At 45.3% G+C, this 17296-nt stretch overlaps 1 protein-coding gene across 3 annotated transcripts; it reads left to right on the forward strand.

The window, feature by feature from the left end:
- Nucleotides 1-544: 544 nt before the first annotated feature.
- Nucleotides 545-14925, forward strand: LOC140736315 (uncharacterized). 3 transcript variants are annotated; one of them, XM_073062319.1, is made up of 3 exons: nt 545-606; nt 12085-12231; nt 13060-14925. In XM_073062319.1, exon 3 carries the CDS (start codon nt 13523-13525, stop codon nt 14627-14629), a length of 1107 nt encoding a protein of 368 aa, XP_072918420.1. In that variant the 5' UTR covers nt 545-606; nt 12085-12231; nt 13060-13522; the 3' UTR covers nt 14630-14925. The 3 variants fall into 3 exon arrangements, with proteins under 3 accessions (XP_072918420.1, XP_072918421.1, XP_072918419.1); XM_073062320.1 differs by lacking the exon at nt 12085-12231 and having other exon boundaries at nt 567-606; XM_073062318.1 differs by lacking the exon at nt 545-606 and adding an exon at nt 652-1024 and having other exon boundaries at nt 12085-14925.
- The last annotated feature ends 2371 nt before the right edge of the window (nt 14926-17296 follow it).

Consider the following 17296-nt stretch of genomic DNA (forward strand, 5'->3'; position numbering starts at 1 on the left):
TTCCACACTGAATTAAACAAAGCTCATTTCTATTAATACAGAGTCATCTAAATGCTTAAACAATTCATAACACAGTCCATCCCTACTAGAAGTGCTTGAACCTGATTGGACAGTTTCCTGCAATTCCTGAGCTGTTATCATCCAAGCTCCTGTCCTATTCCCACTTTCCTTTAACATAATTTCCTTTCTCAAATCACCAGACTCTCCAGAACTGTGTAATGCTTGGAACACCTCTACAAAGATAACAGCCTTTTCCTTGTTGGTTACAGCTCCAATATCTCCTTCCAGCAAAGGTTTTCTATATGTTCTTGACATTCTGTGAATGATCATCCATAGCTGCTTTACAGGTATCATCAGGGCCTAGGGTTCCACAAAGTCTTCTCCAACTATCTCTTTGCATCTTTAATTACTCTCCTTGCTACTGCTCTTTCCTTTTCATATTCCATAACATTATCTTTCTTAATTTGTTGCTTTGGATTTCCAGCATCTGCAGATTTTATCGTGTTTGTTGCAGTATTCACTGCCCGTGACCAGACGACCAAATGCGCATGCGCAAACGCAAACAGCGTCGGGGAAATTGCGCGTCAGCAAGGATTTCGGGAGCAGGTAGGAGCCACGGTAAAATCCGGGATTTATTTGGCACCGGCGTCCGAACCATGACTGAGGGACAACTTCTGTGAGCTCTGGACACAACGAGGCTCCGTACCCTGACAGTCCCGGTCCTTTCCCTCTTTCTCAGCTCCACGATCCGTACCTGGGCCCTGGCGAGCTTTCTGCTGGTCTGCGAAGGTGGTGGCGCCTTTTCTGCGGCGCATGCCCATCGCTGGGACATTGACGGCTGGATGACTTTCTCGCTCTTGGGGTTTCTGGGTAAAGAGGCAGCCATTGTTGACCTGTGCTTTTCCCTGCTCGGCCATTCGGTGTGTTTGGAAGCGCAGGGGCATGGCAGAGGAGCAGATGGGTCTCCCAACACTGCTGAGCTCCAGATATTTAAATCCAGTGATTAGGAACTCTGAACAAAAAGGTAGTTCCTAGTTTACCTTCCAGTCAAAAAATGGCAATTAGTGCTGCATGGAAAAAAAGAACAGAATCCCTCTATTTATTTGTTTTTCTTCTTAACTAGATTCATCACCTCTCTGGACATCCAAGGTTCTCTTATCTTTCCATCCCCATCCTTCCTTCAAACAGGAACATCCCTTTGCTGCACTTGTGCAAATGATCTTTAAACACCCTCTACCCATGCAAATCACTTGTTCTACCACCTTGCGTTCTGGAACTTTCTACCTGTGAGAACATGTTTTACACCATTCTGTCAGGGTATATACTGATATCAATCACTGTTGTCCTGAGTGACAATAGTGCAGGAGTAGACCATTCAGCCCTTCGAGCCAGCACCACCATTCACTTGATCATGGTTGATCATCCACAATCAGTACCCCATTCCTGCCTTCTCCCCATATCCCTTGACTCCGCTATCTTTAAGAGCTCTATCTAATTCTTTCTTGAAAACATCCAGAGAATTGGCCTCCACTGTCTTCTGAGGCAGAGCATTCAACAGATCCACAACTCTCTGGGTGAAAAAGTTTTTCCTCAACTCCATTCTAATGGCTTACCCCTTATTCTTAAACTGGCCTCTGGTTCTGGACTCCCCCAACATCGGGAACATGTTTCCTGCCTCTAACGTGTCCAATCCCTTAATAATCTTGTATGTTTCAATCAGATCCCCTCTCATCCTTCTAAATTCTAGTGTATACAAGCCCAGTCACTTCAATCTCTCAACATATGACAGTCACGCCATCCCGGGAATTAACCTCGTGAACCTACACTGCACTCTCTCAATAGCAAGAATGTCCTCCCTCAAATTTGGAGACCAAAACTGCACATAATACTCCAGGTGTGGTCTCACCAGGGCCCTGTACAACTGCAGAAGGACCTCTTTGCTCTTATACTCAACTCCCCTTGTTATGAAGGTCAACATGCCATTAGCTTTCTTCATTGCCTGCTGTACCTGCATGCTTACTTTCAGTGACTGATGAACGAGGACACCTAGATCTCGTTGTATTTCCCATTTTCCTAACTTGACACTATTCATAGTAATCTGCCTTCCTGTTCTTGCCACCAAAGTGGATAACCTCACATTTATCCACATTAAACTGCATCTGCCCACTCACCCAACCTGTCCAAGTCACCCTGCATTCTCCTAACATCCTCCTCAACTTTTCACACTGCCACCCAGCTTTATGTCATCTGCAAATTTGCTAATGTTACTTTTAATCCTTTCATCTAAATCATTAATGTATATTGTAAATAGCTGCGGTCCCAGCACCAAGCCTTGCAGTACCCCACTAGTCACTGCCTGCCATTCTGAAAGGAACCAGTTAATCCCTAGTCTTTGTTTCCTGTCTGCCAACCAATTTTCTATCCATGTCAGTACCCTAACCCCAATACCATGTGCTCTAATTTTGCCCACTAATCTCCTATCTGGGACCTTATCAAAGGCTTTCTGAAAGTCCAGGTGCATTACATCCACTGGCTCTCCCTTGTCCATTTTCATAGTTACATCCTCAAAAAATTCCAGAAGATTAGTCAAGCATGATTTCCCCTTCATAAATCCATGCTGACTTGGACTGATCCTGTTACTGCTAGCCAAATGTACCGCTATTTCATCTTTTATAATTGACTCCAGCATCTTCCCCACCACTGATGTCAGGCTAACTGGTCTATGTCACCCCTCACAAGGAACTGAATTTCATTCCTCAGCTACAGATCCACCCCACCCCCTCTGCCCACCTGTCTGTCCTTTCGATAGGATGTATACCTTGAATATTCATTTCCCAGCGCTGGAAAACAAGTGACCTGTAGATTTCACATCACAAAAGTGCAGTACCCCTTCCCAAGTATTCATTGGCATTGCCATCAATGAGTTCACCACCATCAATCAACTGTGGGAGAGGGTCAGTAATCCAGGATTAGCCATCTAATATCACATGCTGTGGGACATGGCCAGAATATCAATGTTCCCTCTAGCATAGACCAACCATTGGTGTGAACAGGAAATTTTTACACGGCCTGAAAATGGCTCAGCATTTTAAATTAAAATCATAAAAAATCCAGCTGTGGCAACAAAGGCCTGGGAACATTTCAATAACTCTGTGGTCAGACACTCACAGCTCACAGGGAACAGCAAATAATACTAATGGAAGGAATGAAACTGAGCCAAGCCACAGACTGAAGATGGGCAGAAACATCCCGGTCATATAGACATAGACATGAATGCTCGTTAAAATAAGTTTTTCAGGCGGCTGGGAATTGGAAGGTTTGGACCAGAAGGTAAATATCAGGAGAAGTACCGAAAGTTAAAATCGAAATAACGTATGATGGGTTGGACAGTTTGAATATATTTTAATGCTAAGAGTATTAGGGGTAAGGTGATGAACAGAGCATGGATCTGTACAGGGGACTACGATGTTGAAGTCATTGGTTGAGAGGTGGCCAGGAATGGGTGATCAATATACCAGGTTTTTGAAATTTTACAAAAGATAGAGGAGGTAAAAGAGGGGGTGGAGTTAGTAAGTACTTAATGAGAACTTTGCTTCAGTATTTACCAAGAAAAGAGATATGGAGGACCAGGAGATCAGTGCTGAGTCTATAAATACATGAGGGCATTTAGAGGTCAAGGAGGAGGAAGTGTTGGATTTTCTCATGAGTATTAAGGTGGATAATGGGGCTGGTGAGATTTACCCCAAGTTATTGAAGGAGGTAAAAGATGAAATTGCTTGGCCCTTGACCAGTATTTTTTGTGTTTCTCTGGGCACAGGTGTGGTCCTGGAGGACTGGTGAGTGGCTCATGTGCCTCTGTTTAAGATCATAAACATAGAACGTGACACAGATCCTTTGTCCCACAATGCTGTGCCAAACATGTACTTACTTTAGAAATTACCTAAGGTTACCCATAGCCCTCTATTTTCCTAAGCTCTATGTGCCTATCCAAGAGTCTCTAAGAAAACCCTATCGTATCCGCCTCCACCACTGCTGCCGGCAGCCCATTCCACGCACTCATCGCTCTCTGTATAACAAAAACTTACCCCTAACATCTACTCTGTACTTACTTTCAAGCACCTTAGAACTGTGCCCTCTCGTGTTAGCCATTTCAGCCCTGGGGAAAAAGCCTCTGACCATCCACACGATCAATGCCTCTCATCATCTTATACACCTCTATCAGGTCACCTCTCATTCTCCGTCACTCCAAAGAAAAAAAGGCCAAGTTCACTCAACCTGTTTGAGTAAGACATGCACCCCAATCCAGGCAATATCCTTGCAAATCTCCTCTGCACCCTTTCTATGGTTTCCACATTTTTCCTGCAGTGAGGCAACCAGAACTGAGCACAGTATTCCAAGTGGGGTCTGACCGGGGTCCTAATAGCTGAAGCATGACATCTCAGCTCCTAAACTCAATCCCACGGTTGATGAAGGCCAATGCACCATATGCCTTCTTAACCACAGAGTCAACCTGCGTAGCAGCTTTGAGTGTCCTATGGACTCGAACCTCAAGATACCTCTGGTCCTCCACACTGCCAAGTCTTAACATTAATGCTATATTCTGCCATCATATTTGACCTACCAAAATGAACCAACTCACACTTATCTGGATTGAACGCCATCTGCCACTTCTCAGCCCAGTTTTGCATCCTATCGATGTCCCACTGTAACATCTGACAGCCCTCCACACTATCCACAACACCCCCAACATTTGTTAGCAGATTTACTAACCCATCCCTTCACTTCCTCATCAAGGTCATTTATAAACATCACGAAGAGAGGGGGTCTCAGAACAGATCCCTGAGGCACACCACTGGTCACCAACCTCCATGCAGAATATGACCCATCTGTAACCACTTTTTGCTTTCTGTGGGCAAGCCAATTCTGGATCCACAATGCAATTTCCCCTTGGATCCCATGCCTCCTTACTTTCTCAATAAGCCTTGCATGGGGTACCTTATCAAGTGCCTTGCTGAAATCCATATACACTACATCTATTGCTCTTCCTTCATCAATGTGTTTAGTCACATCCTCAAAATATTCAATCATGTTCATAAGGCACAACCTGCCCTTGACAAAGCCATGCTGACTACTACTAATCATATTATACTTCTCCAAATGTTCATAAATCCTGCCTCTCAGGATCTTCTCCATCAACTGAAGTAAGACTCACTGGTCTATAATTTCCTGGGCTATCTCTACTCCCTTTCTTGAATAAGGGAACAATACCTGCAATCCTCCAATCCTCCAGAACCTCTCCCGTCCCCATTGATGATGCAAAGATCATTGCCAGAGGCTCATCAATCTCCAACCTTGCCTCCCACAGTAGCCTGGGGTACATCTTGTCCGGTCCTGGTGACTTATCCAATGCGATGCTTTTCAAAAGCTCCAACACATCCTCTTCCTTAATATCTACATGCTCAAGCTTTTCAGTCCACTGTAAATCATCTCCCTACAATCACAAAGATCCTCTTCTGTAGTGAATACTGAAGCAAACTACTCATTAATTACCTCTGATATCTCCTCTGGTTCCATACACTCTTTTCCACTGTCACACTTGATTGGTCCTATTCTCTCACGTCTTATCCTCTTGCTCTTTCCATACTTGTAGAATGCCTAGGGGTTTTCCTTAATCCTGCCCACCAAGGCCTTCTCATGGCCCCTTCTGGCTCTCCTAATTTCATTCTTAAGCTCCTTCCTGCTAGCCTTATAATCTTCTAGATCTCAATCATTACCTAGTTTTATGAACCTTTCATAAGCTTTTCTTCTTGACTAGATTTTCAACAGCCTTTGTGCACCACAGTTCCTGTACCCTACCATCCTTTCCCTGTCTCATTGGAACGTACCTATGCAGAACTCCACGCAAGTATCCCCTGGACATTTGCCACATTTCTGCCATACATTTCCCTGAGAACATCTGTTCCCAATTTATGCTTCCAAGTTCCTGCCTGATAGCTTCTTATTTCGCCTTACTCTAATTAAATGCTTTCCTAACAGATGGAGTTCAACCCGGAGAAGTGTGAGGTGGTACACTTTGGAAGGACAAACTCCAAGGCAGAGTACAAAGTAAATGGCAGGATACTTGGTAGTGTGGAGGAGCAGAGGGATCTGGGGGTACATGATCCCTGAAAGTTGCCTCACAGATAGATAGGGTAGTTAAGAAAGCTTATGGGGTGTTAGCTTTCATAAGTCGAGGGATAGAGTTTAAGAGACATGATGTAATGATGCAGCTCTATAAAACTCTAGTTAGGCCACACTTGGAGTACTGTGTCCAGTTCTGGTCGCCTCACTACAGGAAGGATGTGGAAGCATTGGAAAGGGTACAGAGGAGATTTACCAGGATGCTGCCTGGTTTACAGAGTATGGATTATGATCAGAGATGAATGGAGCTAGGGCTTTACTCTTTGGAGAGAAGGAGGATGAGAGGAGACATGATAGAGGTGTACAAGATATTAAGAGGAATAGACAGAGTGGACAGCCAGCGCCTCTTCCCCAGGGCACCACTGCTTAGTACAAGAGGTCATGGCTTTAAGGTAAGGGGAGAGAAGTTCAAGAGGAATATCAGAGAAAGGTTTTTCACTCAAAGAGTGGTTGGTGCGTGGAATGCACTGCCTGAGTCAGTGGTGGAGGCAGATACACTAGTGAAGTTTAAGAGACTGTTGACAGGTATATGGAGGAATTTAAGGTGGGGGGTTATATGGGAGGCAGGGTTTGAGGGTCGGCACAACATTGTGGGCTGAAGGGCCTGTAATGTGCTGTACTGTTCTATATTCTATCTTGTCTGTTCCCATCCCTCTCCAATGCTATGGTAAAGGAGATACAATTGTGATCACTGTCGCCAAAATGCTCTCCCACTGAGAGATCTGACACCTAACCAGGTTCATTTCCCAATACCAGATCAAGTACAACCGCTCCTCTTGAAGGCTTATCTGCATATTATGTCAAGAAACTTCCCTGAACACACCTATCAAACTCCACCCCACCTAAACCCTTCGCTCTAGGGAGATGCCAGTTGACATCTGGGAAATTAAAATCTCCCACCACAACAACCCTTATTATACCTTTCCAAAATCTGTCTCCTTATCTGCTCCTCGATGTCCCTGTTACTATTGGGTGGTCTATAAAAAACACCCAGTAAAGTTATTGACCCCTTCCTGTTTCTAACTTCCACGCAGAGACTCAGTAGACAATCTTTCCATGACTTCCTCCTTTTCTGCAGCCGTGACACTGTCTCTCATCAGCAGTGCCTTGCCCCCCACCTCTTTTGCCTCCCTCCCTGTCCTTTCTGAAACATCTAACACCTGGCACTCTAAGTAACCATTCCTGCCCCTGAGCCATCTCAGTCTTTGTTATGGCCATAACATCATAGCTCCAAGTACTGATTTACACACTAAGCACATCCGCTTTGTTCATAATACTCCTTGCGTTAAAAATAGACACATCTCAAACCATCGGTCTGAGCACATCCCTTCTCTATTACCTGCCCATCCTCCCTCTCGCACTGTCTTCAAGCTTTCTCTATTTGTGTGCCAACTGCCCCATCCTCCATCTCTTCAGTTTGGTTCCCACGCCCCAGTAATTTTAGTTTAAACTCCCCCCAATAGCCTTCGCAAACCTCTCTGCTGCGATATTGGTCCCCTCAGATCCAAGTGCAACCTGTCCTTTTTGTACAGGTGACTCCTACCCCAAAAGAGGTCCCAATGATCCAGAAATCTGAATCCCTGCCCCCTGCTCCAATTCCTCAACCACACATTTATCATCCACCTCACTCTATTCCTATACTCACTGTCGCGTGGCACAGGCAGTAATACTGAGATTACTACCTTTGAGGTCCTGCATTTCAACTTCCTTCCTAACTCTCTGTAGTCTGTTTTCAGGTCTTCCTCCTTTTTCCTACCTATGTTGTTGGTACCAAAATGTACCACGAAGGGAACGAGGGAAAATCTTGGAAACTATAGACTGGAAAATTGCTGGAGAAAATTCTTCAGAATAGGATATATGAGCATTTGGACACCTTTGGCCTAATTTGGAGGAACCAGTATGGCTTTGTGTGTGGCAGGTCTAGCCTTAAAATTTGATTGAGTTTTCTGACTAGGTAATGAGAGAGATTGATGAGGGTAGGGCAGTGCATGTTGTCTACATAGATTTTAGTAAGGCATTTCATGAAGTCCCTCATCGGAGGCTAATCCAGAAGATGAAGATGTATGAGATCTGTGGCATATCGGTTGTTTGGCTTCAGACCTGGCTCTGCACGTAGAAGATGGAGGGTAGTGAGCTGGAGGTCTGTAACTAGCAGAGTAGTGCAGGAATCTGTGCTGGGACCTCTGCTGTTTGTAATGAATGTAAATAATCAGTTGCAGATATGGTCAGAGAAATGGTGGATGGATTTTCATCCAGATAAGTGTGAGGTGTAGCACCTTGGTAGGGCAAATGCAAGAAGGCAGTAAAGTGTTAAGGGCAGGACCTGTCAAGGAGCGCTGAAAATGGCTATAGTGGTTGATAAGATGATTAAGGTTTATGGAATGATTGCTTTTATTAGTCGAGGCATTGAGTTCAAAAGTCAGGAGGTTATGTTGCAACTTTATAAAACTGATTAGGCCACATCTGGAGTATTGTGTACAGTTCTGGTCACCCACTATAACAAGGATGTTAAGGCTTTGGAGAGGGTGCAGAAGTGATTTACCAGGATGCTGTTTCATTTAGAGGCGTGTGCTATCACACAAGAGGATGGACAAACTTGGTTTGTTTTCTCTGGAGCGTCAGAGGCTGAGGGGAGATCTGGGAGAGGTTTACAAGATTATGAGAGGCATAATTAGAGCGGACAGAGAGTATTTGTTTCTCAGGGTTGAAATGTCTGATACCAGAGGCATGTATTGAAGGTGAGAGGGGCTAGGTTCAAGGGGGATGTGAGGTGTGTTTTTCACTCAGAGAGCCGTGGATGCCTGGAATGTGCTGCCTGGTATGGTGGTCGAGGAAAATGCATCAGAGGCTTTTGTTACGTACCCTGTAACTGGGTTGTCAAACCAGCAGAAATGGAACACTTGTTGGAGTCTGTAATTACTAGAAACTAATAATGTTTATTAGTAAATTAAGTAATACAGTACACTAAATGCAAGGATATAAATGTAACAGGTTAGCAATGATAATATACACCTATACACAAAAATATGGGAATAGGAATCAGCTAAGCTCTATCGAAGTCTAGGGGTAAATGATCAGTCTTCAAGTGAAGCAGAGTTCAGTTCAGTTTAGTGTAGTTCGAGGTAATTGTTGTGGTACCGTTGGAGAGAGAGAGAGAGTGAGAGATACAGCTGAAATTTAAGGCAAACCTTACGTTGTCTTCTTGTCCCATTGCGGTCACCGACTATGACCCCTCTGTTCCAGATGCAACCATTGTCCCGTTGAGGTCACCGACTGTGACCTACCATTCCAGATGCGATCGTTCTTCCATGGTGAACCTGTCACCCAGCCAAGGATGGACACACAACAGGTCCCCACCGGTCGTACCTTTACACCCTGTGAGCCTCTGGCCGATTCCTGTGAATCAGTCCTCCAAACTCCCACCAACTTGTGGGGGCACAATGCTCTCTTCAGGGTCTCTTGGCGTGTCTCCTGTGTCTTAGCAAACCCACTATGTTATCCCCCCTCTGACGGGGTTTCACCTGTCCATCAAACCACCATTTCCTGTTGTCTCAGCAGGAGTGTTAACGAACAGTTCAGGTTCAAAGCAAAATGTCCATGGCAGTATCACTGCAGACGCCAAAATACTGAATTGTATGTCTCTCTCTCGTTATCTCTCTCTTATTAGCATTTTGAATGGCTCTCCCTTATATCTCTCTCTCTCGTTATCACCCTTATCTCTTTCTTATTAGCATCACCCATTCTGCAGCTCTGCTTGGTTTCACACATAACACTTTTTAGAGACGTTTGGATAGTCACATGAATGGAAGGAAGATGGAGGGTATGGACATGGTGTAGGTAGGTGGGATTAGTTTGTGGGTGTTCCTGATTTGCTTTTTATTTGGCTTGGCACATATTGTGGACAGAATGGCCTGTTCCTGTGTTGTACTCTTCTATGTCTATATCTAAGGTACAGATAAGAAAAGTATCTTATCAGCCCGTAAGATATAGGAGCAGGATTAGGCAATCTGGTCCATTGAGTGCTGAGCTATTTCATAATGGCTGATCCATTTTGCCTCACAGCACTGATCTCGTGCCTTCTCCCTGTATTCCTTCATAACCCTGACTAATCAAGAATCTATCAACCTCTTAAATATACTCGATGACTTTGCCTCCATGTCTGCCTCTGGAAATGAATTCTGCAGATTCACCACTCTCTAGATAATGAAATTCCTCCACGTCTCCGTTCTAAAAGGACATCTCTTTATTCTGAGACTGTGTGCTCTGGTCTTAGACACTCCCACCATAGGAAACATCCTCTCCACAACCATGCAACACAGACAAAATGCTGGAGGAACTCAGCAGGCTAGCCAGCATCTTTGGTAAAAAGTACAGTCAATGTTTTGAGCCGAAACCCTTTGACAGGTCTGGAGAAAATAAGCTGAGGAGTAGATTTGAAAAGGTGGAGGGAGGGGAGGGAGAAACACTAGGTGAAACCTGGAGGGTGAGAGATAAAGTAAAGAGCTATGAAGTTGATTGGCAAAAGAGAGAGAAGGCCATGGAAGGCAGATAAATGGGGGAGGAGCACTAGTAGGGGGTGATAGGCAGGCAAGGACACAAGATGAGAAAGGAAAGGGGGATAGGAAATGGTGAAGGGGGGGGGGGTTCTTTACTGGAAGTTTGAGAAATCAATGTTCATGACATCAAGTTGGATGCTACCTAAACGGAATGCAAAGGTGTTCCTCCAACCTAAGTGTGGCCTCATCACGACAGTGGAGGAGGACATGGATGGACATATCGGGATGGGAAATGTAATTAAAATGGGTGGCCACTGGGAGATCCCGCTTGTTCTGGCGGATGGAGCATAGATGTTCAGTGAAGCGGTCTCCCAATCTACGTCGGGTATCACTGATATACAGAAGGCCACACCAGGAGCACTGAACACAGTAAATTACCTCAATAGCTCTCTATCAAGGCTTATCAACATTCTGTAGATTTTATAGAACACAGAAATTTACAGCACATTACAGGCCCTTTGGCCCCTAATGTTATGCCAACCATGTAACCTGCTCTAGAGACTTCCTAGAATTTCCCTAGCAATTAGCTCTCTATTTTTCTAAGCTTCATGTACCTATCTAAGAGGCTCTGAAAAGACCCTACTGTATCTGCTTGCACCACCGTCGCCGGCACTGCATTCCATACACCCACCACTCTCTTTGTAAAAACCTTACCCCTGACATCCCCTCTGTACCTACTTCCAAGCACCTTAAAACTATGCCCCCTTGTGTTAGCCATTTCAGTCCTGGGAAAAAGCCTCTGGCTATCCACATGATCAATGCCCCTCATCATCTTATACACCTCTATCAGGTCACCTCTCACCCTTCATCGCTCCAAGAGAAAAGGCCAAGTTCACTCAAACTATTCTCATAAGGTACGCCCTCCAATCCAGGCAACAATCCTTGTAAATCTCCTCTGCACTCTCTCTATAGTATCCACATCCTTCCTGTAGTAAGGTAATCAGAACTGAACACATTACTCCAAGTGGGGTCTGACCAAGGTCTTGTATAGCTGTAACATTACCTCAGGGCTCTTGAACTCAATCCCATGGTTGATGAATGCCAATAAACCATACTCCTTCTTAACAACACTGTCAACCTGCGTAGCAGCTTTGAGGATCCTATCAACACAGACTCCAAGATCTCTCAGATCCTCCATACTGCCAAGAGTCTTATATCTATATTATATTCTGTCTTCAAATTTGACCTACCAAAATAAATCACTTCACAATTATCTGGGTTGAAGTTCATCTGCCACATCTCAGCCCAGTTCTGCATCCTATTGATGTCCTGTTGTAACCTCTGACAACCCTCCAGACTTTATGTCATCAGCAAACTTACTAACCCACCCTTCTACTTCTTCATCCAGGTAATTTATAAAAATCCTAAAGACGAGGGGTCCCAGAACAGATCTCTGTGGAACACCACTGGTCACTAACCTCCATGCAGAATACGAATCATCTACAACCACCCTTTGCCATCTGCGGACAAGCCAATTCTGGATCCACAAAGCAAGGTTTCATCGGATCCCATAACTCCTTACTTTCTGAAGGAGCCTTACATGGGGAACCTTATCAAATGCTTTACTGAAATGCATATACAGTACATCCACTGCTCTACCTTCATCAATGTGTTTTGATAGATCCTCAGAGAATTCAGTCAGGCTCAGAAACAGGACCTGGCCTTGACAAAGCCATGCTGACTGTCCCTAATCAGATTATGTCTCTCCATATGCTCATAAATCCTGCCTCAGAAGATCTTTTCCAACAACTTGCCCACCTCTGAAGTAAGACTCACTGGTCTATAATTTCCTGGATTATCTCTACTCCCTTTCTTGAACAAGGGAACAACATTTGCAACCCTCCAATTCTCCAGTACGTCTTCCATCCCTATTGATGACGTAAAGATCATTGCAAGAGGCTCAGTAATCTCTTCCCTCGCTTCTCACAGTATCCTGGGATATATCTCATCCAGTCCCAGTGATTTATCTAACTTAATGCTTTTCAAAAGCTCCAGCACATCCTCATTCTTAATGTCTATATGCTCAAGCATTTCAGTCCACTGTAAGTTATCCCCACAATTGTCAAGGTCTTTTTCCCTGGTGAATACCGAAGCAAAGTATTCATTAAGTACCTCCACTACCTCCTCCAAATCCATGTACATGTTTTTTGCCTTCCTCACCACCACCTTCACAGAATCCTGCACAAGGGGTCCCAAGTGTCTTTGCGCTTCAGATCTTGAATTTGCTCTCTAATTTCTTATTTCTTCTACCACATTATATGAACATACTCTTCCAGAAATGTGGTCATTCACCAACTGTTGACTTTTGTAAATCTTTTTACAGGTTAGAAGCAGGAAAAAGTTTGTGTACAGGAATCTCAAAAACGACAACACGTCAATTTTGCTGTGTTTAGGGAGTGACCAGATATTTTCTTTGTGACACCAGTTGTTGATCCTTGAAGATCCTTGAAGTATCTCATCCCAGCTAGAAATGTGTTTTATGTCTGAAATGAAGTCTTCTGTTGTAACTCAGTGAAATCCACTGAAACCCGAGAGTTGAGAACACATCAGCATTTGTTCACAAGTGATCATTTCTTCAATTGCACTAATTGTATGAAGGATTCACTACGTCTGACATCTGACTTGATGAATTGAGTGAGAACTAGGGGAGGGGATTCACTGACTCATCCCACCTGCAGACACATCAGCAAGTTCACACTGACAGGCTGTTCACCTGCTCAGTCTGTGGGAAACAATTTGCTTGGTCATCCAGCCTACAGACACACCAGTCCGTTCACGCTGGGGAGATGTCGTTCACCTGCTCTGATTGTGGGAAGGAATTCACTCGGTCATCCGACCTACTGGCACATCAGTCAATTCATACTGGGGAGATGCCGTTCACCTGCTGTGACTGTGGGAAAGGATTCAATCAGTCATCCAACCTCCGGAGACACCAACGAGTTCATGCTGGAAAGCAGCTGTTCACCTGCTCAGACTGTGGGAAGGGATTCACTTGGTCATTTGAACTGAAGGTACACCAGCGAATTCACACAGGGGAGTGGCGGTTCACCTGCTCAGACTGTGGGAAGGGGTTCAGTCAGTCATATGACCTACTGACACACCAATCAGTTCACACTGGGCAGTGGCCATTCACCTGCTCAGACTGTGGGAAGGGGTTTACTCAGTCATCTAAACTGAAGATACATCAACGAATCCATACTGGGGAGAGGCCATTCACCTGTTCAGACTGTGGTAAGGGATTTGCTCACTCATCCGACCTACAGACACACCAGCGATATCACACTGGGGAGAGGCCGTTTACCTGCTCAGACTGTGGGAAGGGGTTTACTCGGTCATCTGAATTGAAGGTACATCAGCGAATTCACACTGGAGAGAGGCCATTCATCTGCTCTGAATGTGGGAAGAGATTCACTCGTTCGTCCAACCTACAGATGCACCAGCAAGTCCACACTGGGGAGAGGCCATTCTCCTGCTCTGAATGTGGGAAGGGATTCACTCGGTCATCTCAACTGACAGTACATCAGCGAATTCACTCTGGGGAGAGGCCATACATCTGTTCAGACTGTGGGAAAGGATTCATTGACTCGTCTAGCCTTCAGACACACCAGCGAGTTCACACTGGGGAAAGGCCGTTCACCTGCTCAGACTGTGGGAAGGGGTTTACCCGGTCATCTCAAATGAAAGTACATCAGCGAATTCACACTGGGGAGAAACCGTTCTCCTGCTCTGAATGTGGGAAGAGATTTAATCGTTCATCCAACCTCCAGACGCATCAGCAGGTCCACACTGGGGAGAGGCCATTCTCCTGCTCTGAATGTGGGAAGAGATTCACTCGGTCATCCACCCTACAGAGACACCAGGAAGTTCACACTGAAGAGATGAAGTTCATCTGATCTGAACGTGGGAAGAGATTCACTTGGTCATCTAACCTTGTGGCACTACGGAGTTCACACTGGGGAAACCGTTTAAATAAACTGATGGATATTTAACCATCACGGTTGGTGAATCCAAAGTTCAGTTCAAAGTTACCATTGGTATTGAACTCTAATTATTTGCTGTTGTTCATCAAACCCAGTTCTTCACCCTGGTCACTGGGCTCGGGAGGAGCTTCTTCTGCTGCCGTTCACCATTTAGGTGACTGGAATTTAATATTCTGGATCTGTTGCAAATAAATCAGTTCTATTTTAAACTCTGCCTTGGATACTTATTGAATTTACAACACACAGTGTACAGTAGGGTGTCACCTCAGCCCATCTGGTCCCTGTCAGCGTTTCTGTGCCTTGACAGTCCTTTTAAATTCATCCTTGCTGTTAACCTATCTCACTGCTTGTTCATGGATTCTGAACAATCACCATTCTGTGGGCAAAGAGTTTTCCCTTGAATTTACTGCGTGACTTTCTGTTGCCTGTGCGGGTGACATCCTCAGTGACTGTGTATAATGAGCAACTTGAAACTACTCATCCTTTCAACTGCAGTCCCATTGATGTTGATCAGTGTGAGTCTGTCTCCGTACCTCCTGTAATCCAATTAACTCTTGATTTTTGGACATTGAGGGAGAGGTTATGTTATGTTGGTACCACTGTGTCAGGGTGTTAACCACTCCTCTGTAAGCTGCCTCATCACTGCTAGAAATAAGGCCAATCAATGTTGTGTCATCTACAAATTTGATCAGATTGGAGCTGTGTGTGGCAGCACAGTCATGGGTGTAAAGAGAGAGGACTCAGGACACAACCCTGAGGGGGCACCTGTGTTGAAAGTCAGAGGGGCAGAGATGAGGGAGCCCATCCTTGCCACCTGTTGGTAATCCGATAGGAAGTCCGGAATCCAGCTCCACAAGGTGGAGTACGGATCGAGGTCTCTGAGCTTCCTGTCAAGACTGGAGGGAACTATGGTGTTGAATGCTGAATTGTAGTCCAGGAACAGCATTTTAACATATTTATTCCTCTTCTCCACGTGTGTGAGGGCAGTGTGTAGTAGTGTAGCTTTGGCATCATCGGTAGACCATTTCCTTTGGTAGGCGAATTATAGGGGGTCCAGTGCGGGTGGTAGCATGCCACAGATGTAATCATTAACCAGCTTCTCAAAGCATTTGCTTATAATTGAGGTGAATGCAATAGGTTGCCAATCGTTCAGGCATGCTACCTTGGTTTTCTTAGGTACAGAGACAATGATGGATGATTTGAAACAGGAGGGCACTACACACTAGGAGAGGGAGAGATTAAGAATGTTCATAAAACACACCAGCTGTTCTGCACACACTTTGAGGACCTGCCCTGGGATGCTGCCTGCAACTGTTGACAATTGGAATGTTCTACGTACCTCAGCCGTAGAGATGACCAAAGAGCAGGTCTCAACACTGTCTCTCCTCGGGGGTTCAGTCTTATTAACCTTGAATCAAGTGTAAAACAATTTAGCATGTCCTGGGTGAGGCAGCACTGTTGGCTGTACTGCTTTGTTTCCTCTTGAAGTCCGCAATGCTGTACATTGCGTGTGTCACTGTCGCAGAGTTGTGACTGGATTTTGTCCCTTTATTGGAGAGGGAGGGAAAGAGAGAGAGAGAGATCTTCCCTTAACTCATCCAGGGGCCATGCTTTTGCAGAGCCCTCAGTGCTGTCAAGGAGTCCATCCATCCGTCCCATAACCTCTACCGTCAGTATGAAGGTACCGCAGTATAAGAACAAGGTCTGCTAGGCTGGGTACGAGCTTCTTTCCCCAGGCTGTGAGACCTATGAACACCCTGCTACCACCTAGAACACATTATTGAATGCAAAACCAGTAGGGTTATACTGTTACAACACACGCAAAATGCTGGTGGAACACAGCAGGCCAGGCAGCATCTATAAGGAGAAGCACTGTCGACGTTTCGGGCCGAGACCCTTCATCAGAACTAACTGAAGAGACAGATACTGAGAGATTTGAAAGTAGTGGGGGGAGGGGGAAATGCGAAATGACAGAAGACCGGAGGGGGTGGGATGAAGCTAAGAGCTGGAAAGGTGATTGGCGAAAGTGATACAGAGCTGGAGAAGGGAAAGGATCATGGGACAGGAGGCCTCGGGAGAAAGAAAGGGGGGGGGGGAGCACCAGAGGGAGATGGAGAACAGGCAGAGAGAGAGAAAAAAACAACTAAATATGTCGGGGATGGGGTAAGAAGGGGAGGAGGGGTATTAACGGAAGTTAGATAAGTCAATGTTCATGCCATCAGGTTGGAGGCTACCCAGCCAGTATATAAAGTGTTGTTCCTCCAACCTGAGTTTGGATTCATTTTGACAGTAGAGGAGTCCATGGATAGACATATCGGAATGGGAATGGGACGTGGAATTAAAATGTGTGGCCACTGGGAGATCCTGCTTTCTCTGGTAGACGGAGCGTAGGTGTTCAGCGAAACGATCTCCCAGTCTGCGTCGGGTCTCACCAATATATAAAAGGCCACACCGGGAGCACCGGATGCAGTATACCACACCAGCCGACTCACAGACAGGTGAAGTGTCACCTCACCTGGAAGGACTGTCTGGGGCCCTGAATGGTGGTGAGGGAGGAAGTGTAAGGGCAGGTGTAGCACT

This window comes from Hemitrygon akajei, chromosome 11 (assembly GCF_048418815.1).
Source record: "Hemitrygon akajei chromosome 11, sHemAka1.3, whole genome shotgun sequence".
NCBI classification, from domain to species: Eukaryota; Metazoa; Chordata; class Chondrichthyes; order Myliobatiformes; family Dasyatidae; genus Hemitrygon; species Hemitrygon akajei.

Bases quoted from the DNA above. Each gene is read 5' to 3' on its own strand.
- LOC140736315 (XM_073062319.1), top strand. From the start codon at position 13,523: ATGTCGTTCACCTGCTCTGATTGTGGGAAGGAATTCACTCGGTCATCC.